Source organism: Chrysemys picta, chromosome 22 (genome assembly GCF_011386835.1).
Source record: "Chrysemys picta bellii isolate R12L10 chromosome 22, ASM1138683v2, whole genome shotgun sequence".
Taxonomy (NCBI): Eukaryota; Metazoa; Chordata; order Testudines; family Emydidae; genus Chrysemys; species Chrysemys picta.
This window is the reverse complement of record NC_088812.1, coordinates 6,830,556-6,843,450: the sequence shown is the minus strand read 5'-3', so window position 1 is coordinate 6,843,450 and position 12,895 is coordinate 6,830,556. Positions and strand designations below refer to the sequence as shown.

At 53.0% G+C, this 12,895-nt stretch overlaps 1 protein-coding gene across 3 annotated transcripts in view; it reads right to left on the bottom strand.

Moving 5' to 3' along the window:
* The window catches only part of GIPC1 (GIPC PDZ domain containing family member 1), a 32,763-nt gene extending 21,424 nt beyond the window's left edge, over positions 1-11,339 (bottom strand). Inside the window, exons 1-3 of one of the 3 annotated variants that reach the window (XM_024110025.3) lie at positions 11,186-11,339; positions 5,921-6,253; positions 5,191-5,376 (exon numbers count right to left, since the gene is read on the bottom strand). In XM_024110025.3, the coding sequence (XP_023965793.1) occupies positions 5,191-5,376; positions 5,921-6,202 (468 nt within the window). In that variant the 5' untranslated portion in view covers positions 6,203-6,253; positions 11,186-11,339. Of the gene's footprint in view, positions 1-5,190; positions 5,377-5,920; positions 6,254-7,244; positions 7,451-9,500; positions 9,674-11,185 lie in introns of those variants that run through there. The other 2 variants (XM_024110026.3, XM_005296077.4) reach the window with 2 other exon arrangements.
* Between the last annotated feature and the right edge of the window lie 1,556 nt (positions 11,340-12,895).

The window sequence follows — 12,895 nt, the reverse complement described above, 5'->3', positions numbered from 1 at the left end:
GGCAGGAGTCTGCCATATCGTAGAAGCATTGGCCTGTATCGTGCGGATCAGGGGTAACGCCACCCTCGATGGGGCATCCGCTCCGAGAATATTCACGATCGGGTCGTGCACCTCCACTATCTCCTCCGCCTGCAGGTCCATGTTACGGGCCATCCTGCGCAGAAGATCCTGGTGAGCCCGAAGATCTATTGGAGGTGGGCCTGTGCACGATGTGCCCGCCACTGCCTCATCCGGAGAAGAAGAGGAAGATGCCTCCGGTGGAACAGGATCCAAGGGCTGGTCCTGTTCTCCCTGTTCCTGGGCCGGAGCATCACCTGCGCCTGGGTCCAGGGCGTCAGGTGGTGCGGACACAGAAGCCTCCATGCCCCCTGGCGGAGGCCGAGAAATGGTGGACTCCGGGGCCCTTCTGACGGAGTGACCGGAGCGAGAGGTCGAAGCAATTGGAGCCCCTTGCGCCTGATGGTACGCCCACGGGGTCCAAAACGACCAGTGAGATGGGCCATGAGAATGGTCCTCTGTCGTGTCCTGCCAATGTCCCAAGTCCTGTTCCTCGGCTTGCCCCTGAGGGGGGTATGCCGATCTCGAGAGGTCCTCCGAGGAGCGGGACACCGATCTCGATGGCCACGGCGGTGCCGAGAGCGTCGAGACGATTCCCGTGGGCTGCGGTGCCGCACGGTGCCGGTCCGGAGATGATCTATCTCTACGCGGTGCCGGCGATCGGTGCCGGGACCGCGACCGGTGCCGATGACCTCGTCGGTGCCGGGAGTCGGATCTGGACCTCGACGAGGACCTGGAGTATGCCCGGTGCCGGGAGCGGCCTCTCGACGTCGAGCGTCGACCGTAGCGGTGCCGAGAACTACGTCTCGACGTTGATCGGTGCCGACGATCATAGCGGTGCCGAGACGTAGAGCGGTGCCGCGAAGAAGATCTTGGCCGCGAGTACGACCGGTGCCGAGGCGATATTCGGTGCCGGGACTGCGAGCGGCGTGGGGACCTGCTTCGGGACCTGGATCGGTGCCGAGGTTCCAGCCCTTGTGATGGAGGGCGCATCAAGGCAGGTTTCCCCCTCGACTGGACCGGGCGAGTCAACGGTGCCGTCGGTGCCGGTGGTTGGGGCGGTGCCGGCTCCGTGAGAGCTATTAAGTCTCTCGCCGCCGCGAAGGTCTCTGGAGTCGACGGGAGGCACTGTATCACCGCCGGCCTCGGTGGAGACGCTATCTGCACCGGACTCAACGGCTTCGGCGCCGGAGTCGACGGTGCTGGAGGCACCTGTTTCCGGTGCTCCACCGGTGGACGCGGCTCTACCCCCGGCACTGGGGGAGCCGGCGTCTTCGGCACGGAGGTCCCCGTCTTATGGGCTTTTTTATGCCCCGGGGATAATGACCGGCGCCGAGGCACTTGCTGTACTTGCGGTGCCGACGAGGTCCGGTGCCGGGGAGGCTTGTCCGACGCCACTCGCGTGGTCGTCATAGCCGGTGCCGCCGGGGCACTGCGCACCGAGGCGCTAGGTGCCGGGGCCTGACTTGTAGATGGAGCGTCCGGACTAAGTGCCGCCTCCATCAGGAGTTGCCGGAGCCGAAAGTCCCGCTCCTTCTTGGTCCTTGGTCTGAAGGCCTTACAGATCTTGCACTTATCTGTTTGATGGGACTCTCCCAGGCACTTCAGACAGGAGTCGTGCGGGTCGCTCGTGGGCATAGGCTTAGCGCAGGAGGCGCACTGCTTGAAGCCGGGAGCGTTGGGCATGAGCCCGGCCCCGCGGCCTTGGGAGAAAGGGGGGAGACGACCCCCCTAACCCCCTGAACTACAATAACAACTAAAACAACTTTAAACTATTTACTATAAACACTAGAACTACAACTATAACTATAACTGCGAATGACTAACTAAGCTAGGGAGAGTGGAGAACAGCTAAGCAGCGCTCCACAGTTCCAACGACCGTCAGGGGCGGTAAGAAGGAACTGAGGGGGCGCCGGGTCGGCTGGGGTATATATTCAGCGCCATGAAGGCGCCACTCTAGGGGGCTCCACAGCCGACCCGCCGGTGTTGCTAGGGTAGAAAATCTTCCGACGATCGTGCACGCGGCGCGCACACACCTAATGGAATGGATATGAGCAAGCACTCGAAGAAGAATCATACATCTCTTCAGAAGGGCCTAGGAACCCAAGGCCTCCCACTAACAAAATGGCACCATGAGACAAAAGATCATGGCATTAGGAGGCATGATGATGGACAGCCCTTCTGGTTTTACCAGCTGGAGCTGCTGCAGAGTCTACACATCTTGTGTATTAACTCAATAATATTGAATTAGGCTCCCTTGTACCCGTCCCCCTGAAGGATCCCAGAGCACTTGAGACTCTGTTTATACACGAGTCCCTTCAACCACTGCTGAAATGCAGCCACCTATTGGGTGGAACATGGCAGCTGCTTAACAGCCATGCTTCAGTGATTTAGACTCTGGGATTAGAGCTTCTTAGGGAATGTCATTAGCTGAAGAATTAGCGAATGCACCACAGTACCAGGGGATCTTTTGTAAGATTCCAAAGAGGATTTGTGTTCTAATAACACAACCCTGCTCTGTTCTTTCAAACAGATCCACTAGTTTGGGCCTCTCTCATTTACTTGGGGGTTTAGAGTCTGATCAGGGATGTCACTATCACTGTGCTATGGGGGCACAGAGGGGTCTCTTAGTCTGAGGGAACTGCTGCAGCTCCTAGCACCTGGGGAAACCATCCAGGACACAGAGCATGTGAGAAAGTGACAAGGCAGGAGAAAGGACCAGGGCAGCCTCAGGTAGGAAGGGATGGGTGCGCTGATCCCCTAGCTCCCCCAAAGGAGAACGACTCCAAGTGAGGTTAGGATCAGAGCAGGGGACGGGAAGTAGGAAAAGCTGTAAGCTGAGTAAGAGAGGCAGTTAGAGGCCAAAAGCATCCTTTAAAAATTGGAAGTTAAATCCTACTGAAGAAAACTGAAAGAAAAAAGTTATCAGGTCAAGTATAAAAGTAGAATTAAGGCCAAAAATGAATTTGAAGAGCAACTAGCAAAAGACACAAAAACTAACAGCAAAAATTTTTTTAAGTACATCAGAAGCAGGAAGCCTGCCAAACAATCAGTGGGGCCACTGGACGATCGAGGTGCTAAAGGCACACTCAAAGAAGACACAGCCATTGCAGAGAAGCTAAATGAATTCTTTGCATCAGTCTACACTGCAGAGAACGTGAGGGAGATTCCCACTCCTGAACCATTCTTTGTAAGGGACAAATCTGAGGACCTGTCCCAGACTGAGGTGTCAATAGAAGAGCTATTGGAACAAATTAAACACCAGGACCAGATGGGATTCATCCAGGAGTTCTAAAGGAACTCAAATATGAAATGGCAGAACTAACTGTGATATGTAACCTGCCACTTAAATCAGCCTCTGGACCAGATAATTGGAGGACAGCTAATGAGACATCAATTTTTGAAAAAGGCTCCAGCGGCGATCCTAGCAATTAGAGGCCAGTAAGCTGGACTTCACAACCAGGCAAACTGGTTGAAAACAGACACAGATGAACACGATACATGAGGGAACAGTCAACGTGGCTTTTGTAAAGGAAAAAATCATGCTTCACCAATCTATTAGAATTCTTTGAGGGGGTCAATAAGCATGTGGACCACAGTGATCCAGTTGATCTTTTAGAAAGCCTTTGACAAGGTCCACACCAAAGGCTCTTAAGCAAAAGTAGCCATGAGATAAGAGGGAAGGTCCCCTCATGGATCAGTAACTGGTTAAAAGATAGGAAACAAAGGGTAGAAATAAATGGCCATTTTTCACAATGGAGAAAGGTAAATAGCAGGGTCCCCCAAGGATCTGTACTGTTCAACATTCATAAATGATCTGGAAAAAGGACTGAACAGTGAGGTGGCAAAATTTGCAGATTACTCAAGATCGTGATAATATTTTAAGTCCAAAGCTGACTGTGAAGAGTTACAAAGGGATCTCACAAAACTGGGTGACTGGGCAACAAAATGGCAGATGAAATTCAATGTTGATAAATGCAAAGTAATGCACATTGCAAAACATAATTCCAACTATACATACAAAATGTTGGGGTCTAAATTAGCTGTTACCACTCAAGAAAGAGATCTTGGCGTCATCATGGATAGTTCTCTGAAAACATCTGCTCAATGTGCAGCGGCAGTCAAAAAAGCTAAAAAGAATGTTAGGAGCCATTAGGAAAGGGACAGAAAACAAGACAGGAAATATCATAATGCAACTATATAAATCCACGGTATTCCCACACCTTGAATACTGGGCGCATTTATGGTTGCCCCATCTCAAAGAAGATATTAGAATTGGGAAAGGTACAGAGAAGGGCAACAAACATTATTGGGGGATAGCACAGCTTCTATACGAGGAGAGATTAAAAAGACTGGGACTGTTCAGAAAAGAGACAACTAAGGGAGGATATGATAGAGGTCTATAAAATCATGAACAGTGTGGAGAAAGTGAACTGGGAAGTGTTATTTACCCCTTCTCATAACACAAGAACGAGGTGTCACCCAATGAAATTAATAGGCAGCTTGTTTAAAACAAAGTTAACACACAGTCAACCTGTGGAACTCGTTGCCAGGGGATGCCACGAAGGCCAAAATTATACAGGGTTCAAAAAAAGAACTCGATAAGTTCATGGAGGATAGGTCCATCTATGGCTATTAGCCAAGATGGTCAGGGATGCAACCCCATGCTCTGGGTGTCCCTAACCCTCTGACTGCCAGAAGCTGGGACTGGACGATGAAATGGATCACTTGGAATTGCCCTGTTCTGTTTGTGCCCTCTGAAGCATCTGGCACCAGCCACAGTTGGAAGACAGGATACTGGGCTAGATGGACCAGTGGTCTGGTCCAGTAGGACTGTTCACATGGCTCAGACAGAGTCTCTGGGACTAGGAGCTCCATGTGATCAAGTTTGCTGCTGGGGTTTCTACTCCCCCAGTAAGACCCATAGCATGGCTCGTGCTCAGGGGCTCACACTGCAGCTCTCTGGGGATGGACAGACAGATAAGAAGGGAAGGAGCAAGACAAGATGCCACAGTGTGTGTCTGGGAGGAGCACGCCTCCTCTAAAACTGTGCACCCCACTCACAGCACAATTAGCCAGTGACAGGGCCTCCTGGGCTCTAGGATGGTGTGAGCAGAGCTCAGTCATCTGTACCTTAATGAATGCGTAGCCAGCTCCATTGTCAGTGATGGTCAGGCCCAGGGCCTCCTCGGACTTGAAGACCTCCACCTCCTTCCTCTGGCCCTTTGTGTGTGCAAAGATGAAGTCCTCCAGACCGATCTGGCCACCCAACAGCTTGTCCATGTCCACTTTGTGGGTGTTTAAGGTGCAGAACATCACCTGGGAGGTGGGAAGAGAGATACAGAGTGAGGAACCCCTGGACCACAGCTTCCCCCACTGCCCCTCAGCATCTCTGCTGAGAAGGCCCCATATTACCTCACCCACCTTGTCTCCCTAAATCATAGAATATCCGGGTTGGAAGGGACCTCAGAAGGTTATCTAGTGCAGCCCCCTGCTCAAAGCAGGACCAATCCCCAGACAGATTTTTTGCTCCAGATCCCTAAATGGCCCCCACAAGGATTGAACTCACAACCCTGGGTTTAGCAGGCCAATGCTCAAACCACTATGTCAGCATTCTAGCACCAGCTCCACTGGGCTCAGCCCAGTTGGGCATAGACCTCAGGGGGCATGTAGCCACTGAGCCCAGAGTCACTGACTGGCAAAAAGCCAAGGGCACAGCACAGCCTGACACAGGGTGCTGGTCCACGAAGCCAGAGAAGGCACCAACGCCAAGGGCCCACCCCACTGGCTGGCTAGGCGCTGCCATGCAGAAGGGAATCCTCTCCGAGCTCCCCACCCTGCAGCCTGGGTGCTCAGCGCCTACCTCAACTGGCGGGATCTTGAAAGCCTCTGCAATTTTGCTGTACAGCTCCTTGACATTGGTGAAGCCCTCGATCCTGCCAGTGGGACTGCCATGGGCCAGCTGAGTGTGGAACACCAGTCGAGGGCGGAGGCTGGCAGGAGGTGGTGGCAGGCCGGGCTGCAGGGCTGCCACGCTGCCGCCACTGCCCACCTCCACCCCACCCAAGCTGCCACGGATGGGCTCAGCCTCCTCATTCTCCACCAGCGGAGGGGCCTTCTTCCGGCGGCCTAGTCCGAGCGGCATGAGGGAGGAGTGGCCAGACAGCAGGGAGTATCAGTCACCCACGGGAGAGACCTGCAGGAAGCAAAGGGGAAAGACTGTAGGAAACCGGCAGTGGAATCAACGACAAAAGCCAAGCGGTACTAGGGTGTCCAGGAATGGGTCATGGGCCATCCCCCTCTAGGACATCAGCTCTAATCCAGCCTTAGGACAGAGGGCGCGAATCTGGGGAATGGGACATGCAGCATTCCTCCTCTAGGAATCAGCTCCAATCCAGCCCCAGCTCGGGGAGCCTGACAGGTAGGGGAGTCACACTTGTGGCGCGACAAGGCCTATTTTAATTCTGATTCATCTGTACAGCTTTAGCCACTTTTAACATTAACCAGAATAACGTAAAAAGGAGTGACAGCTTTGGAAACTTCCTGCCCCTTGCCTGCCTCCCCCAAGTCCTACTGTACAGCCCCAGATCAGTGCTCTCCTGCTAGGAGACAGCAGTCAAGTGGCAGCTCCTGCCAGACCCCATACATAGCTCTAAGTTATGGAGAGAGAAGCAGTCATGGGTATTTCTAGCCTGCTTTGGAAACACATTTAGTACAAAGCTCTCTAATGAGTAAGCATCTAGTGATCTCAGGGCTTGGCAGTGGCCCTGCATCTCCCCTCCACTAGCCGACACAGGGGAAGCAGCATGTCTGATACCAAAGCCCCTCCAGTGGTGCAGGGCTGTTCACACGATTCCTACTGCTGCAGCAGATGAAGTCGTGGGGTATGGGCAGAGAATGAAAAGTACACTCCCCCCCCCCCGCCCCCCCGAGTCCTGCCCCTCAGGACTGAGCTGCTGTGGAGGCAGGAAACACCCACCGGGCCTGACCCCTGAAGGATTTAAAAAAACAAAACAAAAAACAGTGTAGTTGCCACCTGGAAACAAAGTAAAACCCACAGGCCCTGCTGGCGAGCAGAGACTCTGACAGAGTACTGCAGAGAGCCAACCACAGGGAAATGCCAGCCCTACTGCCTCCCAGACAAAGGAAAATCCACGCCAGGCCCACAGAGCTACACACATACTGACCCTTCCACTCCAAGAACACTCCCAGGGGAAGTAGGATTCCAGGGGGGCTCAGCAGGATTGATGATCCTGGTGCTGCTGGCTAGGAGTGCCCTAACCCCTGAAGCAAGGACATGGAGGAGGAAGGGGCAGCCTCAGCGGGAGTCCTTCCAGCCCGGGAGCCTCCGACGTCTCTGTTCTGGAATGAGGGTGGAGCGCACCCTGGCAGGCTGATTCAGAGCAGAGAAACCGGCTACAGGGCGTTCCTCAAAGGGTGTAATGGCAGAGGAACTCAGCCAACCTTGTCAGTGATTACTCCATGCCGTGAACCTGCTCAGTCCAATGGATCCCCAGCATCACCCAGGGCAGAAAGATGCCTCCAGAACTACCACCCACCATCCCCCTCACCCAGCCCAGAACCCACAGCTCCTAACGGCACTCCCCAAGAGAGGATTCAGCTCGTGCCGTAGAACTTCTCCACATCCATGTTCTCTCCCTACCTGCCCAACTCACTCAGGATCCTCCTTATATCCTATTCTGTGCCAACATCGGTCTTTCCCCCTACTCCCTCCCTTCCCGCTCTCCTCCTCTTCCTTCTGCTTACTAGTTTCACCTCCAGCTCTATGCTTCCTGTCTCACTGTGTCGCTCACTGACACAGAGCCAGAACTTACCCTCGCCCTCTTTGCCCATTTTAAACCTTGTTTCATGGGACATGGTTCTTCACTTCCTGGTGCTAAACAGCCATTTAGCACCACACCCCTTTGGGGATCTTGAGACACAGCTGAGACCTCCTGCTCAGACAAATTCAGACTCCGCACTAAACGCCTGTCTTATTATGGCCAGGCCTACCATAACTAACTCACTCATACTATTCTAAAGAGCAGCAAACAAAAAATGCAGGAGGCCAAGTTCTTACAGGACCCAAGTGGCCAGATAAATTGACCACCTATTTTAACGTTTCAACTTCAGAGTATTACTCACATAAAATCAATTTAGGGCTGCTACCTCTTTATGCCGAACTTTTGCACCTGCCAGAACTGGCAGATCACTTATTTGTCTAACACACAACCTACAGTTGTGGGGCAGGCAGGATAATACTGCCAGTATCTGCTCCACAACTTCCTTGTACAGCTATTCCTGTCTTTGCATTTAGGGAGGAACTAAATTTCTGTTTGCAGCTATCTTGACCAGCTTTTGAAATGCTAATACCATAAAAACATTATATAGACACTTGTTTTGTTTGTGTGCATATAGAGTGAGCAGCTGAACAACTGTTATGCTCCACCACAGAAGTGGCTACATTTTCAGCAGAGGGTGAAGCTATTCCCTTCTAGATTGCAGGGCGTTTGCTAAGGAAATACAGAATTGCTAAGGAGGATTTGGAACTTTAGGGCAAAGTTGTTTAAAAAAAACAAAAAAGGATTCACAATTCAGATGAATAAGGAAATTTGATGGCTGGAAATGCTCAGGGGGCTTTCCCCAGCTGCTGGGTCTGAGGCCATCTGCTGCCAAATGGAAGGAGATAACAAATGGTGCTGCCCATTAAAGTGGCAGCAGTTTCCTGCCCCAGGAACTTGTGACCCCTCTGTGGTGACAGAGCTGGGTGTGGGGCCTGGAGACATCGGAAGGGAGAAAAAAAAACAAGGATTTTCAAATTGCCCAGTAAAAGTAGGGCACTGTGTGCATGTTTGTATGTCCTGACTGATCTTGTGGCTAAAGCATAGACATGAGACTCAGGAGATCTCAGTTCAGATTCCCAGTTCCACCCTAACTCACTAACATGCTGAGCAAGTCACTTTCCCCTCACATACATCCCCCCAAAAGGTGCCTCCGTTTCCCCCCTTTGAAATTGGAGAGCAATACTTCCCTACTTCTCATGTGAGGCTTAGTTCAGCACCACCTAGCAATTCTGGCATTTGAAGGGCAAAAATGACAGTTTCGTTCATGGCTATAGAGGGAATTCTGTGCACTCAGTGACTGGGCACTGCTGCTCAGTCACGCATATCAAACAAAACCTCACCCCCCCCCTAAACTGCAAGTGCTGCAAACACCAGCAGTCCCTAATGCCTTCTTGTGGCAGTGAGAGAAAACTAATCCCCTGGCTGACAAGAGATTATAACGTGATCCGGCAGAGCCAGAACAGCAGACACGGGGAAGGAGCAGCACCCGCTGCCTTCAGTGAACATACCTACCCAAGCATTCCCTACCATTCTTTGGGAGCCTGAATGACCATGGGGTGGGATTTGATTTGGGGGATAATTAATTCAGTGGTTTACCACCTGTAGCAGAGAGGCTGCTATGTGTTTCCCCAACTCCTCAGACAGTAGAGGTTGTTGACCTCATTTGAGGGATGATCAACACTGGGAATGATTATTCCTTTTGTTTTGTAGCATTTGCGTGTCTTCACGGTGCTGCCCTCATGCCTCACGTCACACTCAGCGGAGAAACAAACACCTAAAAGGGTGATGTTAATTCCTGTTGGTACACTATGCGCCAGAGACTCCTCTGGAGAACTCTAACCACCTGCCTTCATTAGATGGGACAAGGTAAAGGGAGGACCAGGCTAAAAGATACTAAATAGACAAATAAACAAGAGGAATTTTCAGTAGATTTTGCACAGCAAACTTTGAACTTAAGTCAGGACCTTTTGGTCTTTCACATGGGGGGGGGGGGAACTAAACCAAACCCAAACCTAATTTACAGGGTGCTGCCCGACCCCCTGTTCTGCATAGGCATTTGGAGATTCCACGCTGCCCATGTCGATATTAGAATCTCTGATCAGCAGAACTCAAAGTGCTTCAGACAGACATCAATTAATCCTCACTCACCCCACCAGGCTCCTGAGTCTCTTTATCCCTATTTTCCAGATAGGTAAATCGAGTACAAACAAGACTTTCTGGTCACACAGGAAGTTGGTGATGGCACTGGGAACGTAACCAGGAGGCCTGGCACCCAGTTTCCTGCTTTAACTGTTGACCCTGGTCTCCAAGGACAGCCCATCACCTCAAACATGCATTGTAGCCGACACAAGACTGCAGTGCTGGGACCCCTATGCATTTGCACAAGGGGAGGGAGCCTTATGCGGTGGCTATTATACTATTCCCAGTCCCACTACTTCGGAGCCACACGTACCATGAGCCTCCGCCCCTCCCCAAGGCCCTCTGTGGCATAAACCCCACAGGGGGCACCCCCATCCTTCTGTGCCACCAATACACCACACATACCCCCCCTCAAGGGCACAGTAACGACACCCCCCCCCAGAGCTTGAGCCCCCTCAAACACACTCCAGCTGGAACCCCATTCCCAGCAACAGCATCCCCTTCTCAAAGCAGGAGCAAGGGGACCTCCCCTCAAAGCTGAGGCCACCCTTCTCCTCCCACAGAGCTGGGCCCTCCCATTTCCAACCCCCCACCCTAGGGCACCGCCCTTCACTCCCACCCCCCCTCAGAGCTGGACCCTCCCCCTCCCATCCCCCACCATAGGGCACCTTCCCCACTCCCTCAGAGCTGGACCCTCCCCCACCCTAGGGCACCTTCCCCACTCCCTGCCCCCCACCCCCTCAGAGCTGGACCCTCCCCCACCCTAGGGCACCTTCCCCACTCCCTGCCCCCCACCCCCTCAGAGCTGGACCCTCCCCCACCCTAGGGCACCTTCCCCACTCCCTGCCCCCCACCCCCTCAGAGCTGGACCCTCCCCCACCCTAGGGCACCTTCCCCACTCCCTGCCCCCCACCCCCTCAGAGCTGGACCCTCCCCCACCCTAGGGCACCTTCCCCACTCCCTGCCCCCCACCCCCTCAGAGCTGGACCCTCCCCCACCCTAGGGCACCTTCCCCACTCCCTGCCCCCCACCCCCTCAGAGCTGGACCCTCCCCCACCCTAGGGCACCGCCCTTCACTCCCATCCCCCCTCAGAGCTAGACTCCCCCGCTCTAGGGCACCTTCCTCCCCTGCCGGCCTGACTCACCCCGTCCGCCTCCCCACAGCGCCAGTCCCGTCCCTCCACCAAACTCCGGCCGGGCGCAGCCGGGGCCTATCGCTCGGGGAGGGAGGGCAGGCAGGCGCATCGCCGCGCCCATTAGCCAATCACAGCACCTCGCGCCGACCCGCTGGCCAATCACAGCTCGCTCTGCTGGCCGGGGAGGGGAGCTGGGCGGGCAGACTTCGGAACCATAGCGCAATGGAAGCGTCCAATCCAAACAGCAGGGGAGATACCATCCCAGGAGATGGGGGGAGGGGGGAAGAAGCGGAACGAAGGGAGATACCACCCAGAAGCCCTAGGGAGAGTGGGAGATACCATTCAGAGGTGGACTAGCAAGATACCATTGAAGAAGGAGGGGAGCTGGCAGGAAATGCCTACTAACCAGTTCTGCCCCGGCTGCTTCCCCTGGCCAATCACAAGCAAGAAGGTTGAAAATAGCCAATCAGAAATTAGCAGGCAAAGGTATCGGTGGAGTACCTGTACCAGGTGTATTGTCCCCTCTCCCCGCAAAATGATCAGGGTCCCCAGCCCAGCATGCTGACCAATTCTGTCTCATTGCTTCCTTGTTTGCAGTGTTGTAGCCATGTTGGTCCCAGGATGGGAGGGACAGGGGTGGGTGAAGTAATATTTTTACTTGACCAACTTCTGTTGGAAGAAGCGAGTTTTCAAGTTTCCACAGCGCTCTTCCTTCGGGTTATTGCTTCCCTGTACTTTTGCCTGTCTGTGTCCATCTATCTGATGTTTGGCTCTTTGGGGCAGGGACTGAGTGTTCAGTGGGTGTACAGCACATAGCACAATGGGGTCCTAGTCTGTGGGCAGGGGCTCCTAGTCAAAGATCCCCTGAGCCAATGGCTCATCCGGCTGATGCAGTTAAGGCATGTAAGTTTCATAGGCAACAGTACACAAGGGAGCGATTTGGCTAGGCCCATGTTCACCTGCCTTTGCCTGCCTAACCTGATGGAATAGGTACCCATTTTGTGGCTGGGTGAACTGGAGGCTCCTAGGCACTACTCTAATACACACGAACAATTGTACTGTTTGCAAGCTAGTAAGGGAGGTGTGCATTTGACATTCCCTGTTTAGTAGCTAGTGCCTTTTGTTCCACCAGATATGAGAAACAGGTGGGATGCAGTTATTCAGGGTTGTGACATGTACAGTTTTGCATTTCAAATCTTACCATGATGCGTACTTTTAATACCTGACACTTTTTAATAATGAAGTTTAGCTTTTAGTGGATTTTCTGTGCTTGAATGCTGAGTGGTTGTTTGCTCCAACATTCTTTCCCCTCCTGTTTTTTCACCTTAGCTTTACTCCACACCTGCACCTCTTCTCTCCTGCCCTCACCCCCCCCTTCCCATCCAGCTGATCCCCTCCTAGCTAAACCCACCCAAAATAAAAACTACTCATGGAACTGATATGTTTGCTGTTCTCACATAGTTCACTCTGCTTGTTATACTGCTTCCTCCACCCACTGTATGTGGTTTGTCTGTTTACAGTGTAAGCTCTGCAAGGTAGATACCATCACCTACTGTTTGCACAGTGCCTAGCCCAGTAGGTGATGGTTCTCAATTGGCCCTTAAGCACTATCATAATAAAATAAACACAGAAAGCCCGGTGCTTCCCTATTTTGTACCATTGACTGGCTGAGCTAGGGGGTTGCTGGGAGCCTGAGGACCATATCTAATCTGGGTGAAA